General features: G+C 36.8%; 1 protein-coding gene across 1 annotated transcript in view; it reads right to left on the reverse strand.

Annotated features, from left to right (window-relative positions):
- The window catches only part of lamb2 (laminin, beta 2 (laminin S)), a 98,042-nt gene that overhangs the window by 45,859 nt on the left and 28,407 nt on the right, over positions 1-23,776 (reverse strand). Inside the window, exons 3-10 of the mRNA XM_059333798.1 lie at positions 16,060-16,229; positions 14,996-15,131; positions 8,853-8,926; positions 8,574-8,762; positions 6,575-6,638; positions 1,978-2,180; positions 1,001-1,121; positions 115-303 (exon numbers count right to left, since the gene is read on the reverse strand). Coding sequence (XP_059189781.1) covers positions 115-303; positions 1,001-1,121; positions 1,978-2,180; positions 6,575-6,638; positions 8,574-8,762; positions 8,853-8,926; positions 14,996-15,131; positions 16,060-16,229 — 1,146 coding nt within the window. The remainder of the gene's footprint in view (positions 1-114; positions 304-1,000; positions 1,122-1,977; positions 2,181-6,574; positions 6,639-8,573; positions 8,763-8,852; positions 8,927-14,995; positions 15,132-16,059; positions 16,230-23,776) is intronic.

The following is a 23,776-nucleotide window of genomic DNA, read 5'->3' on the forward strand; positions in this document are numbered from 1 at the left end:
AATGAAAAGTGTTCACTGGTGTGTAACGGATGGGTTAACACAATGCACACAAATTCACTCCTCACTGTTTCAGTGTGTGTGCAAATCTGAATCAAAGTGCAAACACACACTAACCTATGCAGACTCGAGGGTCCCTGATGTCCTTGAAGGGGTCTTTGTAGTAGAAAGGTTTGCACATCTCACAGTTGCGTCCCATAGTGTTGTGCTGACAGTCGTCACACACTCCTCCGCTGGTGTTGCCCGTAGCCAAATACACCGCCATGTCGAAGTGACACTGGCTGGAGTGGCTGTTACAGTTACACTCTGGAAAAAAAGACACGTCGGATTAATTAGTCGATGCTGACGTATTATTTTTGTGATTAACATTTTTTATTTTCCATTTTCATTGTAGAAAATATTTACTCCATTTTGCTTCATATAGATTCTGTCTACCCAGTTGTTTACATGACATTTTTTCGAGTGCTGCGACTGATGCTGACGTATTATTAACAACAACCTAGATCCGTACCTTTTCATTTATAGCATAAAAAATGGCACTTGCTCTAGCTCTGTTGTAGATTGAGAGGCTGTGTGTACTATGTAGTACACTGGATATTGGTTGCTGTCAGATATGGAAGCACAAGGAACCCTTAAGCATCAATTTTGGTGTCACGTATGGCGGGTCAGTTTCTACTCATTATATGTATTGTGGCATTTCAAAATAAAACTCTTTTCTCAAACTCAACTACTTTTGCAAAAAAAATCTGGACAAATCAGTAACACTGACTTGGTCAACACCGGTTTTACATGGGACAGGATTTTCTTTGTTTGAATGGTCATACTGCAAAAAAAGGTGTCTAAAAACAAGATCAAAACACTAAATCTGAGGGAAATGATCTTGCTACATGGACAGATAATTTCACTTGACAAGATTTCTTGAATTAAGATTGTTAAATCTAGAAATAAGCATGTTGAACGCTTAAAATAAGAAATTAACGTCTGTCTCCTCCTCTCTACTCACTCTTGCAGGCGTTGGTGTTGCGCCCTTCAGCTGGTCTCCAGGGCAGGTCGTTGTAGAAGTCATCACATTGCTCACAGTTTAAACCCTTGGTATTGTGATTACACACACACCTGCCGTGAACCTGTAGAGGGAGAGGAGGGGTTAAAACAGTCCAAGGAAATGCTATAGACTGAGGCTACGTTTACATGATGACGGTCTGAACAGAAGATGCAAAAGTGGCGTTGCGTCTTCACATTTTATTCCGCGTTTAGACGAGCGTTTTCGGTAGGAAATCTGCTGCATACGGTGACGCTAAAGTGTGTGAATGTGATTGGGTATGCAGCCAGGCGGCATCACTTAAAACGATAAGAGCATCTTTGGGCATGTGGAAGTCACGCCACGCATTTTCATCAGCTACTCCTTCCACAAAGTTCTCCACCATCACTAGATCTCCCAGGTCTCGTTCAAAGCCGTCTGGCTCCTCCCACCAATCGGTGCATCCAAAATGTGATAGAGGTAATTCCAGATCCTTCTCTGTTCACTAATACTATCTGTACATATCCTGTACATTTGGTGGAAAGACTCCTGTAAGTTTATTAGACCTGCCAGAGCAGAACCTTGAAGGTCAGACGCATGGAAATAATCCCACATGTTTGTTTATTTCCTGTACTGGAGCATGTATGTGACGTAAACACATACGTGACGTGAGCAGATCTGATCAGAGTTTTGCGTCTTGTCGGTGTAGACGGACATGCTACGGCAGAGCGGATTCAACTTTTCCACTTTGGAGGGTGGTTTCAGATTTTTGCGTTTTTAAGCCCCAAAAACGCCGTCACCGTCTAAACGAAAGAAACTTCCGATTAAATGTTTTGTAGTTTTTTCCGCAAGCGTCCTCGTGTAAACGGGGCCTCAAGAATCAAAATCTTTGAAATAATGAGAGTAAATCACAGGAGGGAAACTAAGGAAGAAAAAGTGTTAAAAGTGTCAAAAAGACTCACCATTCCCTCTATGTCGTCTCTGATGCCGTCGATAGGGGCGCACTCTGAGGCGTGGCCGTAGCAGAAGCAGTTTCCGCGTACGACAAGCTCATATATGGCGTAGTAGTACTTTTCTTTTATTTCAGCTCTGGGGTCCAGCAAGTTGTCTCCAAGTGTGTGAAGCTTGGTGAAGTTCACTCTCAAGTTAGTGATCTTTAGCTGGTCTGTTGGAGGACAACATGGAGGAAATAAGTGAGTATGTAAGTAAGTAAAGTTTATTCATATAACACTCTTCACAGATAAAATCACAAAGTGCTTTACAGAATATAAAAAGAAAGAAATAAGATAGGGGAACATAAGACAATTAAAACACAATTAAAACCAACCTGGTCTCACAGGAATCTGTGAAATAGCCACGAATTCGCTTAACTCAAAATCCGTGGAATAGCCACAGAATCACTCAAATTTCCGTGAAACTGACACGGATTTCGTTACAATGCAAGTTAATGACAGTCATATCCCATGGCTATTCCATGGATATTTTTTCCTATTGGTTTGTTCCAAGTCACGTGACTTTCAAGGTCCCGGCGGTCAGAACAAAAAACATGGCGGTTTTTTAGTGAAAAAAATCAATATTTTGACTTAGTTTCTGCATAAAAATGGATTTGATCACATTTCTCGCGAGAAATACATGTTTTATTTTGTAAATACTTACTCAGTGAATGTACATAATCACTTTGTATGTTGGAATAGCCACGGGATATGACTGTCATTAACTTGCATTGTAGCGAAATCCGAAGTCAGTTTCACAGAAATTTGAGTGATTCCATGGCTATTCCACGGATTTTGAGTTCAGCAAATCCGTGGCTATTTCACGGATTCCTGTGAGACCAGGTTGGTGTTAATTGTGTTTTAATTGTCTTATGACCAGGTACATTAAAACACAATGAAACATAAAAATTATAAAATAACAATGTACATGTACAATGCATGGTGGTCATCCAAATTAAAAATTGTGGGACCAAAACCAAAGTTTTATTGCCATTCAGCTGTCGGAAATGTTCTGCCAACCAGTTCCTAACAGCCCTTACACAGTCGAGAAGCCTAAACAACTTAAAAGCATCATTAGGTTTAAAAGAGAAGTGGGGTTGGATGTCATCTGGGTATAAATGGTATGCAATATTATGTCTTTTTATGATCCGACCCAGGTGCAGTAGGTATAAGGAGAATAGCAGGGGCCCCAGTACTGAGCCCTGTGGGACACCGCCAAAAAAAATTGATATATTTTTAAATGTGATATGGAATTAGACCATATTGCATATATCGATATAGTTCAAATTTTCTTTCTTTATATATAAATGCTGCCCTTACCAGGGTTTGTCATATTTAGTTCTTTTGTAATGTTCGTTATTCTTTTCTCATACAGATATATTTATTTCAGAAAAAGATTGGCCTATTTTATTTCATAGGCTATTTTTATTTAAGATATTTTTTATTTAAATGTCACTTCATGGAGCTTTGATTTAAAAAAAAAAAAAGGTACTCCTGTTGTTATACAGTATTTATGTTCACTTAATTAAACGGTTTCAGTAAAACTACTTGTGACATGTCATATTTGATATATTTTAGTTCTACTGAATCACAATGGTTCACGGGAAAAGTAGTTCCTTTATTCTTCAGCTGTGTCATTGACGTAGGTGTCTCTGGTGAATGGAGCAGTCTCTCTATAAACCCAAGTCCAATTTCCTCTTTCATTTGACAACATCCAGACTTCATTAGTTCCGGGAGGAGGAAATTCCAAAAGTGATGGACAGTACTATCCATTGCACGTCTCTCCATCCAGGGAGAGGGATTCTTGGCTTGACAGTAGTGGAATGTGGTGTTGAAATGGTTCTACCCTTATCCTGTTTCTTTATCCTCTAAAACCCCTGAGATAGCTCCTAATAGGGTGAAATATCATTCCTTTACAGAGAGACATACTGTTATAGTCCAGCTGTTCACCTGCAGCCATCATCACACACACACAGACACAGACACACACACACACACACACACACACACACACACACTATATACACACTTTACCTCTTATTTTTAAGACCTTTTTGGTGGTTGTGGGCAGTGGATGTTTATGGGGAGATAGCAGGTCAACAATAAATGCCACATAGAAGTGCTGACATCATCTGAAAGTTGTGAACCTGAAGATTAATTTGAGATGAAGCTCAGCACTGTGTGTCAGGTTGTTCTGGTCAAAAATATCTAATAAAAAATGACTTAATGAATTAGTTATTTATTTATCGAAACCTATTACGGTGAATAAAGGGTCATAACATTAGGGTACGCTTTCTAAAGTCCAGTCCAGGTTCAACTGTGTCCCCTAAGTTGTTGACGCAATTTCTAGGTTGATACTCTGACTTTGCAGCGTTTTTTCAACAACTTCCTAACATGCTTGGGAAAGGGGTGCTTTAATTTTGAAAGGTAGTGACAGGAAATAACAGGAAAAACAAATAGTAAATTAATGAGTGCTACGTAATGAAGTTAAGTAAAGTTGATATAAAGTATGAAAAAGGCTTCTATAAGTGGCTGGCTGACAGGGCACAAGGTTTGTTCACGTTTATTTTCTTCTGTCATATATATTAGTGGCTATATTTGTTGTCTTATCTAATAGTAAAAGTGCTTGTTAGCTCAAGTGCTAATGTTTGTTATTGTTTTCCCTTCTCGTGGCTCTTACCGTGGATTCACAAGGTGACCAAGGAATGTCTGATTTTTATTTTCATGGAGCTACGATTTAAAAAAAATCTTGTTAACTATCAGTTAAAGAGTCGACCGTCATTCAGCCAGGAATGCTACTAAACATACATTCAAACCACAGAAACAATATAGAGCATGTATGTTATGAATTCAGCATCCTGATGGCCTGGTGGTTGTACAGAAAACTATTAATGCTTACGTCAGGAAATGCTGGTAAGAAATAAAGCAGCAAGTCAGACTGAAGATGATTCCTCTGAGGCTATGTTTTTTTTCTCTACCAGGCAAATACTTTCAATTATAGATGGTTGTCATTAGAGTCAGGGTTATGATAAGCGTTAAGGTCTGCCAATCAAAGATACAGATTACATGCTAAGCTGTGTATGAATATGTAATGTTGTTACCCACTTTATTTGTTTAATATTAGTTCTGTCATTTCTTTTCTTTAAGTATTTATTTTTCCTTTGGGGTGGGGGGAGTGGATTCCTTTATAGTTTGACTTTGATGCTTTGTCAAATGCACACTCTGGAGGTTAGATAGTATGACTTAAAAACATGAGCTTTTTCAGCATAAAACAATACTATTTGTTACATGTCCATTAATTTATTAAGTTGTTAATTTATTTCAAAAAGTTGATCAAAATTAAAAATGAAGAAAGATGTCTCAACTCAGAAATATATCGATTTTGGAGAAGCATTTCTACCTTCACTTAACAAGGAAAGGTATTAAGGTAATGAAACTTAATATTGTATTACAATCTGTCTGACTTAAGTGAAATAAGTTACTTAAACTCAATACCATTGAGGTAACAATTTGCATGAGTAGAAAGAAAGTAAAATAAAGGAGTTATAGCAACTTAAATAGAGTAATTTGACCCTATTAACACTAAAACGTTGATATAAAAATTGAGTTGGTTCAACATAATGAAGCTTGTAGAGGACAAAAGAAATCATGTTGGTTGTACTAGACTAATTGAGTTAGTCCAGCTATAAAAGTCTCATGGGAAATACTCAATAATGTTTTAGTTGGAATTACTTAAAAAGATAAATGCAAATTGTTACAACAAGTTGAGCCAGTGTCATTTTTTTAGAGTGTATTAAAATGTCATTTTTGTAAACTGTTAAAACTCAATAAATACACGTCTATAAAAAACAATAAAAAACAATACAGATTACGTAGAGAGAGGAAAGTGTGTCTGGGAGACCTGGTGAAACTTAGGGCCAAAGATCTCCAAATAAAGCAATAATAGCTCCATCATGGGACTGACTTGGACAGTGATTCAGCAGACAGTGAATATGGATGGTGGAGCTGTGAGGAGGTCAGGGGTCACCGTGTGGGCCGGCTGCAGAGAGACGCTTAACGACAGAACAAGACAAACTGTGCTGCTGCTCTGGAAAGCCAGCTCGGGTTTCTGGGAAAAGCTCTCATGTCCTGCCAGTCTAAACATGAGGGCTGGGACAGAGAGGCTGTGTGGGAGAGAACAGCTGCTTTTCACATCTCTCCATGTCTTCCACACAGCGGGGCCATGTTTCACACCCCAGAGAGAGAGAGGAGGCTGCTACAGGCCCCGTGTGTCACCGCTGGATGACAAGAGATGATTGTGTCGGCTGGGGTTTGATTTATGGCTCACACTTTCTTTTAATTTGGAATTATTTATGAAAGTTTAATCCATAAGAACCCACGGTGACACGGGTGTCACGACTGTCACGACTGCAGTCTCTATCCCCTGACTAAACAGAGGTGGATTCCTGAGGTCGTAAACTGTTACTGCAAATATATATATATATATATATATATATATATATATAAAAGTGATGATTTTATATAGTGTATGTGAACTTCTGGTTTCAACTGTATGAGTGTGACCTACTCTGGATGTTCGGGCTGTATGGATCCTCAATCCTGATGGCTGGATCCAACACTCTGTAGATGACCTAGACCAGGACATACATACATATATATATTTTATAAATGCCTCCTTTTATGCTTTCTTGCCAAAAGTTAAATCAGAAGATCAAAACCACTCTCATGTCTTATGCTAAGCTTAAAATAAAGACTGAAAACAGCTGGCCTGAATCTAAAAGTTTGTAAATGTCACAACTTTGAGAAAACTGCGCACCAACACCGCTTGCAGATTTATTGACACATTATATCTAATTTGTGTTATTCAAAAATAGAAGGGCAAAAATGACAAACAGATTTTTAAATGTAGAGTTTAAATTTTCTGCCTATTTCCAGTCCTTATCTTCAGTTAATCTTATCTACTGGGGAAATAAAATAAAAAACAAACCATGCATTCTGAACTACACAAAAATGTTCAAATTTACAACAAGTTTCAGTTTGAAGCCTTTAGTTGCCATCTTGGTTTTTAGGAGCCAGAAGTTATTTAGACGAGAGAGTTGATCTTAAAACTGTGTAAACATGGCCTAAATAATACCCTGATTTATAGTCTATTTTACTCTTAATGGGACCATAATTTAACAAACAAAACAAAATGAACATGTTTTTTCAAACTTGAAATAAGCAATTTGGACCATGAACTAATTCTGACAATATAACTAATAATTAAAAAGTGATAAATAGGGACATTTTCTCTTACAGGTGCATCTCAATAAATTAGGATATGATAGAAAAGTGTATTTATGTCAGTAATACAATTACAAAAATGGAAATAACACATTATATAGACCCATTACACACAGAATGAAACATTTCATGTCTTAATTTAATTAACGTCTTCTAATTATAATGATTATGGCTTACATTTAATGAAGACCTAAAATTCAGTGTCTCAAAAAAATTTATTACAAAAGACCAATTTTAAAAAGTATGTTTAATATGTAAATGTTGGCCTCTGAAAAGTCTGTCATCTATATGACTCAATCCTTGGTTGGGGCTGTTTGACTCGAACTACTGGAAATGGACTTTTTCATCATATTCTAATTTATTGAGATATATCTGTATATCAAAGATGTACTCAACACCACCAACTGAAAAGGTGAACCCTCATAAATCATTGATAATCTAAAATTATAGACTGTTAACTCTATGGAGTCTTGGACTATTTTGTCCATTTTTGAAAACCTTTTCATGTCTTTTTGTGTCTTTTTTTGGTCATTTTATGTCTCTTGTTGTGTCTGTTTTTAGTTATTTTGTGTTTTTTTTTTTTCATTTTGTGTCTTTTTTTGTGTCTTTTTTTGTCATTTTGTGTCTGATGTTGTGTCTTTTTATAGTTATTTTGTGTCTTTTTTGTCATTTTGTGTCTTTTTGGTCATTTTGTGTCTTTTTTTGTCATTTTGTGTCTTTTTGTAATTTTGTGTATTTTTTGGTCATTTTGTGTCTTTTTTCTAGTCATTTTGTGTCTTTTTTGTGTATTTTTTGGTCATTTTGTGTCTTTTTTGGTCATTTTTTGTCTTCTGTGTGTTTTTTGGTCATTTTGTGTCTTTTTTCTAGTTATTTTGTGTCTTTTTTGTCATTTTATGTCTTTTTTGGTCATTTTGTGTCTTTTTTGTCTTTTTTTTTGTCATTTTGTGTCTTATTATTACAAAAGACCAATTTTAAAAAGCATGTTTAATATGTAAATGTTGGCCATCTATATGACTCAATCCTTGGTTGGGGCTGTTTGACTTGAACTGCTGGAAATGGACTTTCACATCATATTCTAATTTATTGAGATGCACCTGTAGACTTTTTTTGCAACCAGTGCAGTCGCCCCCTGCTGGCCATTAGAGAGAATACTCTTCTGCATTGGCTTCACTTTACCTACTTGGAGGCTACGTCCACTTATTGTATTCTTTCTACCGTATACTGTGATTTCTACTGAACAATTTATTTGACCTGTATTTTTCTGTCTGATTCCAATCGCTCACCTCTCCCTCTGTCGACGGCTCGATGTCAGAGTAGCGCGACTCACAGACGACATCATTAATGGTGCGCAGATGACCCTGGGAGACTCCTGGAAAGGTAGCAGCGCAGTCGTGGGAAAAGTAGCGGTAGATCTGCCAGGTACGACCGAAATCTGCAGACCGTTCAATCAGCATTGCGGCTGGACGGAAGGTCTGCAACACAAGAAAGTTGAATGTATTAGTGCAAAACAAAGTGAAGTAAGTTACTGTTTCACAATCTGACTACAACAGCTTTTATCCTACCTTAAAGGTCATAATCAGGTGAGTGAAATGAAACTCTGCTTCCAGATCCAGTTGGATGAAGACATCCTTCTTTCCTAAGAGAGAGACAGATGTTTACATAACACCAACATTTTCTTATTGCTAATGACTAGGGCTGGGCGATAAATCGATATAAAAAATATATGGAATTAGACCATTTTGTCAGTGGCGGTTCTAGACCAGTGTTACTGTGGGGGCCAAGCAGGGGTCAGTGTTTAATCAGAGGGGCACATTAAAAAACGACAGAGATGATATTTAGGCATTCAAAACCTTAATTTTAGTTCATTTAGCAATCTCATTTAAGTATATTTGGAAGATACAAATACACTGATTGAAACAATAAGACTTACCAACAATAATTATTTTTGCACGACAATGACATTTCTCATTTTTGTGCACAATTACTTTTTCTTTATTTTGAAAGTGCAGTCCAGTGAGAATGATCTTCTTATATGTATATATATATATATATATATAAATATATATATATATACTAAACAATACTAAACACCTAATCAAAGAACATTGAATTTACTGCCATTTAGTTAAAACAAGTAATATTTTAGATAGATAGATGAGAGAGAGGCATGCATAAAACAGCAATTATGAACACTTCATGCTGTTTAGTTTGTTTTTTTTTTTATTCTTTTGGATTTTTGTGCGTATTATGGAGCCGTTTTGGTCCAAGTTTGTAAGTCTTTTTCCACACATGATTATATTTTCTAAAGTTGCAACAAGCGGGGATGGCGAGACTTTGTGTTTATTAGTTTAAAAAACATAAAAAATGCAAAAAACAGGAGCCGGTCGGACTACTGAAGGCCCAGCTGTCGTGCTCACGGTTCGCCACTGATACATATATATATATATATACACATTCACATATATATATATATATATATATACAGATTCTTGGTTCCTTTTGTGCACAATGAAATATTGTTTGAACAAAAATAGCTAACAATTGTTCCGTCGTTCACTGTTATAAATTGATCATTTGAATATTAATTTGACACAGGGGCCACAGCAGGGGCCAAGGGCTTCTCCACAGGGGCAGTGGCCCCTGTAGGCCCTTGTGTAGAACCGCCACTGCATTTCGTATATATCGATATAGTTCACATTTGCGCTGTGATCCTTGCTCCAGGCAAACTGCTTTATATATAAATGCTGCCCTTAGGTTTTTTCTCATATAAATATATTAATCCTAAGAAGTCTAAACATTCACATTCACATCGGTTTTGGGCTCCTTTTTATTCTGCCTGTATAAACCACTTAAATATCTTTACCATGACGTGTTGGTATCATTGTTTTCAAGACAACCTCACCTATATGACCTGATTATTTTTTTCATTTTGACTTACTGGATCAACATTTTGAACACAAAAATTACCAAAAAAAACCCCACTTAAAGCACAAAATCACACAAAAAAACACACAAAAAACAAAAAAACACATAAAATTACTCAAAACACACCAAAAACAGAATAAAAATACAAAAAACACAAAAAAACAGAAAGAAATTACAAAAAAACACAGAAAGAAATTACAAAAAACACACAAAACAACAGTACACACAAAAGATTGCATTACAAATGCTAAATCCACAAAGCTAAATTAGAGAAATCTCTGCAAAAAAAGTAAAATTATGTTAATACACTTGGTCGATGTGTTTTTTTTACCTTTGCTAAAAAGGGTTAATGCATTAAATTGGACAGGGAAACTTCTGGGAAAGCCAAACCGTTAAAAGAAAAGCTGACAGCAGAGCTCCATGCTGCTTTGTTTTTACGTCGTGACGTCATGAAGAAGTCGTGCTCCGGAGCTTTCCTGGACTCCAGAGGGTTAATTTCAGAAAAAGATTGGCCTATTTTATTTCATAGGCTATTTTTATTTAAGATATTTTTTTTAAATGTGCACTTTATGGAGCTTTGATTTTAAAAAAAAAGGTTCTCCTGTTGTTAGTATTTATGTTCACTTAAATAAACGGTTTCGAAAAAAATCGCCCAGCCCTATTAATGACTCACTAAGACTGAATTAATAATTCATAAACTTCTCGCCCTCCTTTTGCATCTATATCATCCATTTTCTGATGGATGGATGACAGAGAATAATGGCCTGCAGCAGTAATTACAGCAGCACCTGTGGTTTTGGCCTGACGAATGGCATCTTGACAGGAAAAGGCATTGAACCTTGGCAGGACAAACGTTAAAAGCATGTCGGAAAAGCCCACACACTTCCTGAGTTGTAGAGCACCAGATACTGTGGAGGAGCACTTTCACTCGTGTTCTCTGTGTATTATATTACACATGCACAACGAAGCCAAGAGGACTTTTCCATTAATGCTTACTAAAACAGAAAAGTGGCACCATGTGAATTTTGTATTTATGTAACTTATACAGTCATGGAAAAAAAATATTAGACCACCCTAACCTACCATGATAATGATTTTGGTTATTATCAAGAAAACCATGGAAAATGTCTAGGTATCAGCTCTTAAATTAAACTCTTATCAGCTATTTTTGTTGTTATCATTATATTTGTCCAAACAAATGTATCTTTAGTTGTACCAGGCATTAAAATGAACAAGAAATCGGAGCAAAACACACACAAAAAACACACAAAACAACAGTACACACAAAAGTTTGCATTACAAATGCTAAATGCACAAAGCTAAATTAGAAAAATCTCTGCAAAAATAGTAAAATCATGTTACTACACTTGGTAGATGTGTTTTTTTACCTTTGCTAAAAATAGCATTAATGCATTAAATTGGACATGGAAACTTATCATTTTATTTTATTTACACACACACACACACACACACACACACACAATTGTGCTGTTCTTCAGGTTCATTTAACCACATGATTATGTGGTTTAATGTTTAAAACAAAGAGTTTTTTTCTCATAATGTCTCTGTCTGTCTGTTTTAGTGATTGTCTCTTTAAGCCTTTCTTTCAAAACTAACAGTCTCCTGTGATTGGTCAATATTTTAAGGCGGTTTGCATCTGCACTCTCTGTGTCTCTGCACCATCATTGAAGCCAGGGAATGCCTTTAACCCCACTGTAGCAGCACTTTTTTGCCTACATATACAATACACTCGCTTACCACTTTATTATGTAAAGCTGTTCAACTGCTCGGTAACGCAAATATACATACTATATGTAACATATGCAGCACTGGCTCCCTGTTCGTTTTCAGGATTGATTTTAAGATTTTACTGAACAAGCTGCCGGAGGAGTAAAATAAAACTACTTGTGACATGTCATATTTGGCTTTGTGATAAAAATATCGGGATATACCAACATTCTGCCTAAATATATCGGGATATGACTTTTGGTCCATATCGCACAGCCCTATATTGTGATATATATTCTTCAATATTCGTGCTTTAAAAGTAAAAAAAAAGTGAAAAGTGAAGTGAAGTGAAAAAAACAATTATATGGTCATATAGTTGAGGTTGTGCTGAAAAAAATTAGACCAACACAGCTTTGTACATTTTTAAGTTGTATATACAGGCATGTAGAACCTGATAATGTAATAAATTCCCGATAATGTAATAACCCCGAAAATGTAATAAAAATCTGCACTTGAGTCCATTGAAAATGTAATAAAACCTGATAATGTAATAACTTCCCAATAATGTAATACACTTTTTACCAATAATGTAATAAAGTATAACACCAAGCACCTTTAGATTTCAAGAAGCTGTTGAATGCATTCGGTTGTCATGGATACGTCATTGGTGAAAAACGGATGAACGGGTCAAAAGTTAATAAACATTCAACTTTGACCTGTTGGTGGCGCTAGAGCTCTTGAGCTAGAGTTGATACACAGTATCACCACTTGAACCCAAGTAATGGGTGGTCTGCTGTTAAATTATTGCAATATTGGGGAATTATTACATTATCAGGACTTGCGAAATATAGGCTAACCTGATAATGTAATAACCTCCCATTAATGTTATACTTTATTACATTATTGGTAAAAAGTGTATTACATTATTGGGAAATGCACTTTGTTACATTATCGGGAAGTTATTACATTATCAGGATTTACTACATTTTCAATGGACTCAAGTGCAGATTTTTATTACATTATCAGGGTTATTACATTATCAGGTTCTACAAGGCAGAATAAAAATGGATTCAAAAGCGGACAAAATAGGCTAAGATTTCAAAGGGTTGAAATGCATGTATGCATGCAATCTCATGAAATTATTAATAAGTGCACACAATCCAACTACTGTAATCTATATCAAACAGCCGTACTGTGCCACCAGCACCAGGGAAATGCCACAGAGATGCCATGGAAAAGCAGTAGCAACCAGGAATAAAAATAGCCACTATATTTCCTGTCCCCCTTCTTCTTCTGTTTCTTCTCTGTTCTATTCTGGACCTGGCACTGCTGCACAGCGCTGTCATCAACAGCACTCCATCACAGCAACAGGGCTCACAAACAGCTGAAACCAGCCTTGTGTCCGACTCGGCACAAGGCTGCACAGTCACTCATTGTCACATATCAAGTCTTTCTTCTTCTTCTCACGACTGTCTCTCACTCAGTGTGATACTCATCCAACTTTTACTTGCATCTTAGCATCAGAGCTTTTCCTTTTCTCCTTCCCCTGTCATCCCCCTCTCTCTTTCTCTCTCTGTTGAGATGCCAGAGCAGGGCCTACTCTGTTATTAAGCCCATCTGTAGCTGGTCAGAGGAGTGTGTGTGTGTGTGTGTGTGTGTGTGTGTGTGTGTGCAAATGTAATACTGCTTTTATAATTCTCAGTAGCTACCACTTTTTTACTGCTGGTGGTTTCAATAAACTTTGAGGATCTTCTTCCTTTTCCATTTTTTTTTCTCTCTTTCTGATTCAATTATTTCTGCTTCAGGATATCCACTACCTCATCTTTTTTTTCTACATCCCTTCATTTTCAGCCCTCTATTTCACCGTCATCCCCATTCTAACTCTCAAACATTATTCACTTTAACTTTGTGCCAGCACCTTTATGTAGACGCCATATTTGTCACATAACAGACTTTGCAAGTGAAAGAAAAAGGTTTTATACAAGGATTTCACATCTTAAATACTAGAGTACTGAGAGAAAAGCACAACCCTGATTCCAAAAAAGTTAGGTTAAGTTAGCACTAACTGATAAATAGCTTCAACCTCTCTTCCAAATATGGTCACTTCCACTTCCAAAAAACTAAGATGGTGACAACGAGCTGACATGAAAGAACAATCACAAGATGCCCAACTGAATCTAATCCCTGAAGACATATTTTCTCTCATGGGTGGCCAAAGTTATCCGATAAGTAACCTTTTTTTTTGTTATTGTGTGTGCTTGAAAAAGAACACTGTATACTATTCACCTGGCTTAATCCAATTTTTTCAAATTGACTGGCTCGCCCATGACAAGTTTGCTCTGACTTTTCTAAGGGTTTCGACAAACGGTTTTCAAATTATTCATCAAAAACACGCCAAAAAATCCCCCCAATGTAACCCTATGGAGAGGCTAGAGTTGAGAGGGAGAGAAAAATGTGTCAAAAAATACATTTGAAAACTGCGCACGAGGCTGCAGATGCCACTACAGATGCGCTACAGAAATAATTTATACATAGAAACGTCGTTTTCTCACTCACGTCTGCTAAAGCTGTCAGAGTTATAGTTTGAGCGTAGGATGCACAGATGATCCACCAACACCACCCACAGCCTTATAGACCGCCATGTTAAAAAGGAGGGAAAATTTCTGAATGAGAGCAGAGTTACCAGTTTCTTGTGATCGCTCTAAAAAAACATTTTCTTCATTTTTCTTCACAAAACACATATGTAGACGTTCAGGAAGAACTCAGGATGCTCAAAGTGAAGTCGGATCAATGATAGGAGTGACGGTTTAGCCAAAAATGCTTTCGTTGATTTCAGTTGATTAAGCTACCAAAGCCTGCCCCACCCCAGCTTACAGCAATACATCACATCGCCATCTTCTGACCAAAGTACGTTTATGCAGCTTTGTATATTCGATCTAAACCAGTTGATGGAAACATCCCTAATTCGCATTTTCTTTAATTTTAAATATTTCAAAATTTCGCTTCAAAATTCTTTTCGACTTTAATGGAAACACGGCTAAAGTCTCCTCACCGTTCTCTGACTGCCACCAGGACTTCTTGCGGTGAGGCTTGAAGGTGGTGATCACATTCTCTATCCGATGGTTGATGGTGTTGTACACTGGGTCATATGGTCGTCTGGAGTCACAGTCGAAACACTTCTTCTCATCCTGCAGGCAGACAGAAAAAAGTCAGAGTTACATGGTTGAAGGCAGACAAAAGACCAACATACATACCAAGTACTTGGACAACACTGCTTGTGGCGTGTATCCGGAATGGACAGCAATCTGAATATAACAATCTGATAAAAGCCTTCAGTGACTGGAGTCACAATAACTATCTCCTACTGAACACCGCAAAGACGAAGGAAATGATCAGAGATTTCCACAGGCTCAAGCCCCCCTTCAGCCAGTGAACACCTCAGTACTCAAAGCTGCTTCTGGTAGTTCCACCTACAGTAGATAAGTAAGTAGGTATCTCCTGGATCACAGATTACCTGACAGGAAGACCACAGTATGTCAGGTTGGGGAACTGTTTCTGGTACATTAATGAGCAGCACAGGGGCTCCACAAGGCACTGTTCTGGCTCCACTCCTGTTCACACTGTACACAGCGGACATCAAATACAACTCTGAGTCCTGCCACATCCAGAAGTACTCCGACGACACTGCTATTGTGGCGTGTATCAGGAATGGACAGGAATCTGAATATAGGGATCTGATAAAAGCCTTCAGTGACTGGAGTCACAAGAACTATCTCCTACTGAACACCTCAAAGACTCAGGAAATGATTAGAGATTTCCACAGGTTCAAGCCCCCCTTCAACCAGTGAATACCTGTGGGGTGGACATGGAGGTTATAAGTATCTAGGTGTATACCTGGATAATAAGTTGGACGGCTCCTCTCTCTCCGTTGCAGGATGGAAAGATTCAAAAGATCCTTCTCTCTTACAACCATCAGGCTGTCTCATTCTAACAGAGATTCCATCAGACTAACTGAATTTACCCTCAGGGATAAATAAAGTAATTTTGATTTGATTTGATTGATTTGAACATGGACAGAAACAACATTCTGATTTAATATCTCTATCACACACTGACCTGCAGATGACTGACAATGCAGTAGGGCTCTTTTCTCCTCATCCCACATGTGGACGAGGCCTTCAGGTTCTTCTCTCGTCCAACCAGCAGGTCCCCCGTTGCTGGGTAACAGCTGCCGTGGGCGCAGCCGTGGCTGTGGTCAGGCTCCTGGCCAGCAGCAGCAGCCAGGGCTGCAGGGAGGGAAACAGGAAATTGATTACAATCAACAGGAAGCAGCAGTGCAGAGTGGCATCGTCTTCTAACAGAGCAGCCATTCACAGGCTTGTGTTGGCAAATTAAGCTCTTAAAATAAAAAAAAGAGACCACATCAAAAGTTCTCGTCACTTCCCGAGGAAGGCAGACTCCAGCATGGGAAGTGAAACTGCAGGAAACTCGGGAGTGTTTTTTGTGTCTGGGTCGACCTCATTCTGTAGCAGTTCTCTGTGTTGAGGGGTGTTATTGTAATAGTTCATTTGGCCACAAGAGGCAGAAGTTCACCTCTACCACATGTTCTAAATAGGACTAAAAGCATTCAGTCCTATTCAGTGCTTAGTATTCTTCCAGCTGGGTTTAATTTCTTTATGTACTCTAAACACAAGAAACATAAATTGTGTGGTGCAAGTTTAGTCCCATTTAGAACATGGGTAGGCCAAAATGAGGGACCTGCTGAGGAGCATGTCAATGCACCATCTCTAAGAGTGGCATTCTAGTTTCCAATTGTTTAGTAAAAAAAAATATCCTGAGAAATCCTTTTTTTTTTTTTTTTTTTTTTAACCTGTAAAGAACTTACAGGTCATACAAGGTTATCCTGGCAATACCTTTCCTTAAACTGTTCTATATTCATAAGCACAGAAGAGAAACCCATTTAGATCAGACTGGATGGATCACCAGACTTCTTTCTCTCTTGCTTCTCTTAGCTAAAAAAAAACCCCAATATGAGGCTCAGAAACTTATCAAAGCTGTGTATGAAAGTGTATGTGGTCATCAAAAGGCAAATTTTTTGTAACTTGTCATGTTTGTCATGGTCCATTGCTCATGGGGGGAAAAGATTTGCTACAAATGTCTTGTGTAGAAGGCTGATAAAGGTCCTGAAGGGCTTATCGAGCTGGACAATGCCCCCCCGCAACTACACAGCTACTGCCTGATCAAGAGCCGATTCACTGTTGAGACAACATCCAGTGGGAGGGGGATTATGTCCAGGCTACCCTGCAGGTTAACAGGCTCTGCTGTCTGCAAGAGTCCCAAAGAGCTGACCTGACAAGAGGCCCAGCTACGGGCTAAATCTGGAAACTAACCAATGCAGGTCATACAGAAGTCAACTCAGAACAGATTGGAGTCTTAAAAATGAATGAATATTTTTTACACTGCAAAAAAGGTGTGTCTAAAAACAAGATAAAAACACTAAATCTGAGGGAAATGATCTTGCTGCATGGACAGATAATTTCACTTCACAAGATTTCTTAAATTAAGATTGTTAAATTAAGCATGTTAAAATAAGAAATAACTCTTAAAACAAGATAAACTATCTAACACTGATTTAATACCTCAGTAAGCATTTTCCTAATGAGGTCATGGTCTCAATCACTAGTTTAAAGTCAGCATGATGTTAATTTGTAAGCTATGGCCCCATATATATTAAAATAAACAATGAATGTTTTCGGGCTTAGATTCCTTTTGATTGCGACTTCACATAGTGTAGCTGGGAGCCAGGTGCAGTCAGGTCAGTAGTATGGTGGTTTGTGCAGTGTCCTCTGGTTTTCACACTGTAAAAAAAGGTGTGTCTAAAAACAAGATAAAAACACTAAATCTGAGGGAAATGATCTTGCTGCATGGACAGATAATTTCACTTGAGAATATTTCTTATATTAAGCTTGTAAAATCTAGAAATAAGCATGTTGAACGCTTAAAATAAGAAATTACCTCTTAAAACAAGATAAATTATATAACACTTCTAAATCTAAAGTATTTTTATCTTGGTAAGAAACAAATAATTGCCAGTGCACTCTGCTCGGGCCAGTTCATCGCTGCTTGCAGCTTTAATTTATCTTGTTTTAAGAGTTCAGAGTTCAGAGTTTCTACACACTTAGAGGTTCAGCTGGCAAATTCAATAAGATTTGGCAACCTTTTCTGAGATATGTGGAAGAGAATTCAGAGCTGCATGACATTAATTAGGACAACCACAGATTTCATTGTGCTTAGATGACAACCCGCTTAATTACTATTCAGTATGTACTGTACTTTTCTAATGTGTTTTGCTTGTTTTTTGTTTGTTTTTCTGTAAAATTCTCTCCTTTTTATGTTTATATACGTCCTCTTTTACAACGTACTTAACTTGTATTGTCTTAGATTTATTCATCTATTGATCATCCTTATTATTACTATTATTATTTATCTATCTATATATTTATTTATTTTTACTTTTTGGGGTGGGGATTCTGTTCTGAGTGTTCCTGTATCTCTGTGTTCTATTCTATCTGTTTAATTTACGGTAAAATACCGGCAGCTGTGGTTGCCAGAACTTCACCGTAAAAAATACAGTGAGTAGGGTTTTCTATTCTAAATTTAAATGTAAATATCAGCAAAAACTGTAATTTAGACTGAGTAGTCCCTTTATTTTTAGGGCAATTGTGTCATTCATTCACACATCATGGTATTTCTCCATAAATTTTGCATCAAAATGTTATATTTTAACAGCAAAACTGTGTGTTTCCTACAGTTTATAACAGAAAAAAGTAAAAGTTTTGTGCTATTCTTTGATTTACGGTAATTAAAAGTGTCTAATACGGTGATATACAATTTTTAATTTTATGCCCTATTTCTGATGTATTTGACAGAGTTTTACTGTTATTTATACAAACATTTTTTACAGTGTAGATTTAATAATCTTAATTGAAGAAATCTTGTCAAGGTAAATTATCCGTCCATGCAGCAAGATCATTTCCCTCAGATTTAGTGTTTCTATCTTGTTTTTAGACACACATTTTTTTGCAGTGTACTAATAGCTTAATCCTGCAGATGGAGATGAAAAATGCTCACAGACTTGGTATTAATGCTAACCATGCATAGTGTGTCATTCTATAATATAGCACTTGAGCCCTGGTGTGACTGAATAGCGGTGCTATGTGTGGGAGTTAAAATAAACCTTATAAACTTTCATGACAACCAGCAGCAGCCGCCACACATTCCACTGGACATCCTGACGTGACGCTCTCCTCCTACACGCCTCTGGGACCGCTGGTGTGTGTCTGCTGCTATGAGGAAATTGGTATGAGGAGAGTGGAGACCCAGGGGTCCTGCTGTCAGTCTGAGGTCTGTCCACAACAGGTGTTTCTAATCCTCCCTTCATACCTACAGAGGCTACATGGCACAGCAACTTCTCTACAAAACACTGCTACCCAGGGGGGAAATCCCACAAGGTTTTATATTCATACTCTGTGAGTTGTTCATGGAGGAAATCTTTTGTGTATTGTGATTCACTTTGCTCTCTCCTTGTGTGAAATAGTAATTCTTCTATAATGTATGTACAGTACAGGCCAAAAGTTTGGACACACACCTTCTCATTCAATGCGTTTTCTTTATTTTCATGACTATTTACATTATTACATTATTATATATAATGTATTATATACATTATTATTACATTATTCTCACTGAAGGCATCAAAACTATGAATGAACACATATGGAATTATGTACTTAATAAAAAAGTGTGAAATAACTGAAAACATGTCTTGTATTTTCGATTCCTCAAAGTAGCCACCCTTTGCTTACTAGAATATAAGACATGTTTTCAGTTATTTCACACTTTTTTGTTAAGTACATAATTCCACGTGTGTTCATTAATAGTTTTGATGAATCTACAATGTAAATAGTCATGAAAATAAAGGAAACGCATTGAATGAGAAGGTGTGTCCAAACTTTTGGCCTGTACTGTACTTGCAAAAGTACAGTACACTGCACTGTACTGCACTCAAACTGTGTCATTGCACACTCAGGATCAAGGCATAGATATTAGAGGTGGGAATCAGCATATTTTCCCCACGATGCGATTTTATCCCGATACTTGAGTCACGATATGATATTATTGCGATTTTAAGCATTTTTCGAGACAATATATATTGAGATTTAACTGTTTAACTGCATTTGGGTCCACAAAATTAAACTATTAAATTATTTTTTTTAACTCTTTATTTTCTCATATATGGTTATCTTCATTCATGTATTTGTTTATTTTCTATTTGCTTTGTTTTTGTATATTTTGACTATATAATTCTGGTGTTAACATTTATTTTATGATGTGTGCTCTGACAGCTGATATAATTATGCATCCAAGGAAAATCCAATAAAAATATATTTTGAAAGAAAGAGAGAGAGAGCCAAACCCACAGACTGACCAACAAAATATTCAGTCAAACTGAACTCAACTGATATCAAACATGTATGGACGGCAACAACTGCAACATTTTATCAAACTTTCAGAAACAACAAGCTTCACTGTTCTCAATTTTCTTGAATGAAACATAAAAAAGCTGAACTTTGCAGCTTTATTTTGACAACTTCCTGACACGATATCCTGCCTATAGATTCCTTACATCCTTTAGTTTCACATGATCCCAGTATCTCCAGTATATTCCTAAAATTGAGCCCTCAGCGGCCTCTGGAAGAAAAAAAATGGCGAAAATACTGTCGGCCTGTCGAGCGCTAAATATCGATACTTGGGAGTCATGAATCAATATAATATTGACATGCAAAATATCAAGATACTATGCTATATGATTTTTTTCCTCCACCTCTAACAGATATATTTGTAAATAATTTTGCCCATGCACATAGGACCATCAACATGAACTGTAAGAATCTTTGGGCTTTGTTACCAGTAGTTCTCAACCTTTTTGAGTCGCGACCCCCAATTTAACATGCGTGTTGTCTGTGACCCCCGCTCACTAAACAGAATCTCACGCGCACAGTTCAGATCATACAAACTAAGTTGATACGAATTTTGGACAAATAACGAAGCACAAAATGACCCAAAAAAGAAACAAAATGACCAAAAAAGACACAAATTGGCCACAGAGTTATCAAAATAAGACACAAAATGTCCAGAAAGACACAAAATGACCAAAAAAAGACACACAATGACCAAAAAAAGACACGTAATTATCAAAAATGTCACAAAATGACCAAAAAAGACACAAAATGTCCAAAAAAAGACAAGAAATTACCAACAAAGACACAAAAAGACACAAAATGACCAAAAAAGAAAAAAAATGACCATAAAAAAAGACACAAAGTGTCAAAAAAAGACACAAAATGACCAAAAAAGGAAACAAAATGGCCAAAAAAGACACAAATTGACCACAAAATGACCCAAAAAAGACACAAAATGACTAAAAAACTAAACACAAAATGACCAAAAAGACTAAAACACATTAACACATGAACACTTTAACACAGTGGAGACAGAGCTGATGCAAATGATTTGGCGACCCCCAGAAATCATCTCAAGACCCCAATTGGGGTCGGGACCCCAAGGTTGAGAATAGCTGGTCTATAGTATGCCTTTGTATTTATTAGGAAATATAGCCAAAGATAGACATGAAAGTGGGGATAGAGAGAAGTGATGGGTTAGCTGCTGCTATGGACTCAGTCTTAACCTCTTTAACTGCCTTAAGGCCTCCACTGGTACCAACCATGTCATGGTATCTTGTTGTGAAGGGGGCAAATTAGCGCTCCAAAATTAGACTACATTATGGCGAGGAAAGAACTGACATGCTTGTTTTCAAAGAGGTCCATTGACATCCGGCCTCAAGATATCTGAATGAAAAAAGGTTCTGTGATTCCCATGAGTCTCCCTTTTCCAGACATGCCCTGCAGTGTGGGGCAGAAACCGTTTTCCGCCTGTTGTATTTGAATATTTCTGCATACTGGGGTCCATAAACAGTCTGTGAGTTGCATAAATTGGATATCAGTGGAAAGCTGAGACTCTTGTGGATTCAATGAGAAGCATTTCATTCTAGTGAGACGCTTTTTTGAAACTTTACCTCACTGTATACATGAGCTGCTGTGACCTCTAGGATAATCAGTCTCAGGACACTTTACAGCCACAAGCTAGAGAAATTACCAGATCACAACATGGATTTTTCTATTGTGTTTGTACTGTTCTCATCAGAGTTATGAAACAGTAAGCTAAACTCATTTCTCCAAAAATCTCCTCGAATGATCAGGCTGTTTGAAGTACTTGGCAGGATTTTAATGAAGAAAAGGTAAAACTGAAAATGAACAAATAATACAGACAATATTAACCATTTGCATGAGTCAAATATACCTTAAAACATGTTAAATCCTCCTAAACAAATACAAATAAACATACTCACTGGCAATGCCACAAGAATAAAGAAGAATGAGGATTGTTGCTCTACCGGATAACAAAACAGGACTCCTCTAACTGTAAGGAGACCGGAGAGTCACCAAAATAAAAGTCACCTCTTCAAAATAAAAGTTCTTCAATTTCTACCAACTGTTACATGGCAGTGTTCCTCAAAGTTTTGGTGTCCTTATGTTTGGAGTAAAGGATTTTTGACCAATATTTATCAATTGTTGAGTGGTCAAAAATGGTTATATTGAGCACCAAATCTGCTTAACAAATCATAACATAGCAACTAACCAAACTCAGGGACAAATTCAGAAATAATGGATTGCAGCTGCTGATAACACCATGAATTGTGCATCACTTGCAACCAATATCTGCCCCATCATAAGGTCTTATTCACTAAAGATATAGCACTAATGACATTATGATGCAAACAGGTTAGTGAGAGCAAATGTTCAGTCAAAGTCAAAGTCAAATATGACATGTCACAAGTAGTTTTATTGAAACTGTTTATTTAAGTGAACATAATACTGTATAACAGGAGTACCTTTTTATCAAATCAAAGCTCCTTAAAGCGCACATTTAAATAAGAATTATCTTGAAAAAAATAAAAAAGGCCAATCTTTTTCTGAAATAAACATATTTATATGAGAAAATAATAAAGAACACTACAAAATAATTAAATATGACAAACCCTATAAAGAAAAAACTATATCGATGCGATATGGTCTAATTCCATATCACATTTAAAAATATAAAGTTAGGCCATAGGCCAATCTTTTACTGAAATAAATATATTTATATTAGAAGAGAATAACAACGATGACAAATGACAAACCCTAGTAAGGGCAGCATTTATATATAAAGATAAACAATGTTTTGAACTTTATCGATATATGCGATATGGTCTAATTCCATATCAAATAAAAAAAATATATGGATGTATTTTTTATATTTTTCGATATCTCGCCCAGCCCTACTACAACCCCACTAAAAGACTGTGTGAAAAAACTGTGTGTATGGAAGGCCTCAAAGGGTTAACCCTCTGGAGTGGATGAAAACACCTGCATATGACTTCTTCATGACGTGAAGACATAAAAATGAAGCAACGTCGAGTCTCTCCATCAGCTTCCCTCTAAAGTTCTGGCTTGAAACTCCATGCCAGATTTTTTTTGATGATATTCGGCCAAGTAAAACCGTAGATAATTTCAAATATATTTAGTATAAAATAGTGAACTAGATATTATCCTCATTTTACCTCTTATATGTTATATTTGCAACCTGTATTCATATTTGCAATATTTAAAATTCTGTGTTTTGAAACATAATTTTCAAGATCAGATTTTATGTTTTCCTTAGTTTCTTTTGA

This window comes from Centropristis striata, chromosome 5 (genome assembly GCF_030273125.1).
Source record: "Centropristis striata isolate RG_2023a ecotype Rhode Island chromosome 5, C.striata_1.0, whole genome shotgun sequence".
NCBI lineage: Eukaryota > Metazoa > Chordata > Actinopteri > Perciformes > Serranidae > Centropristis > Centropristis striata.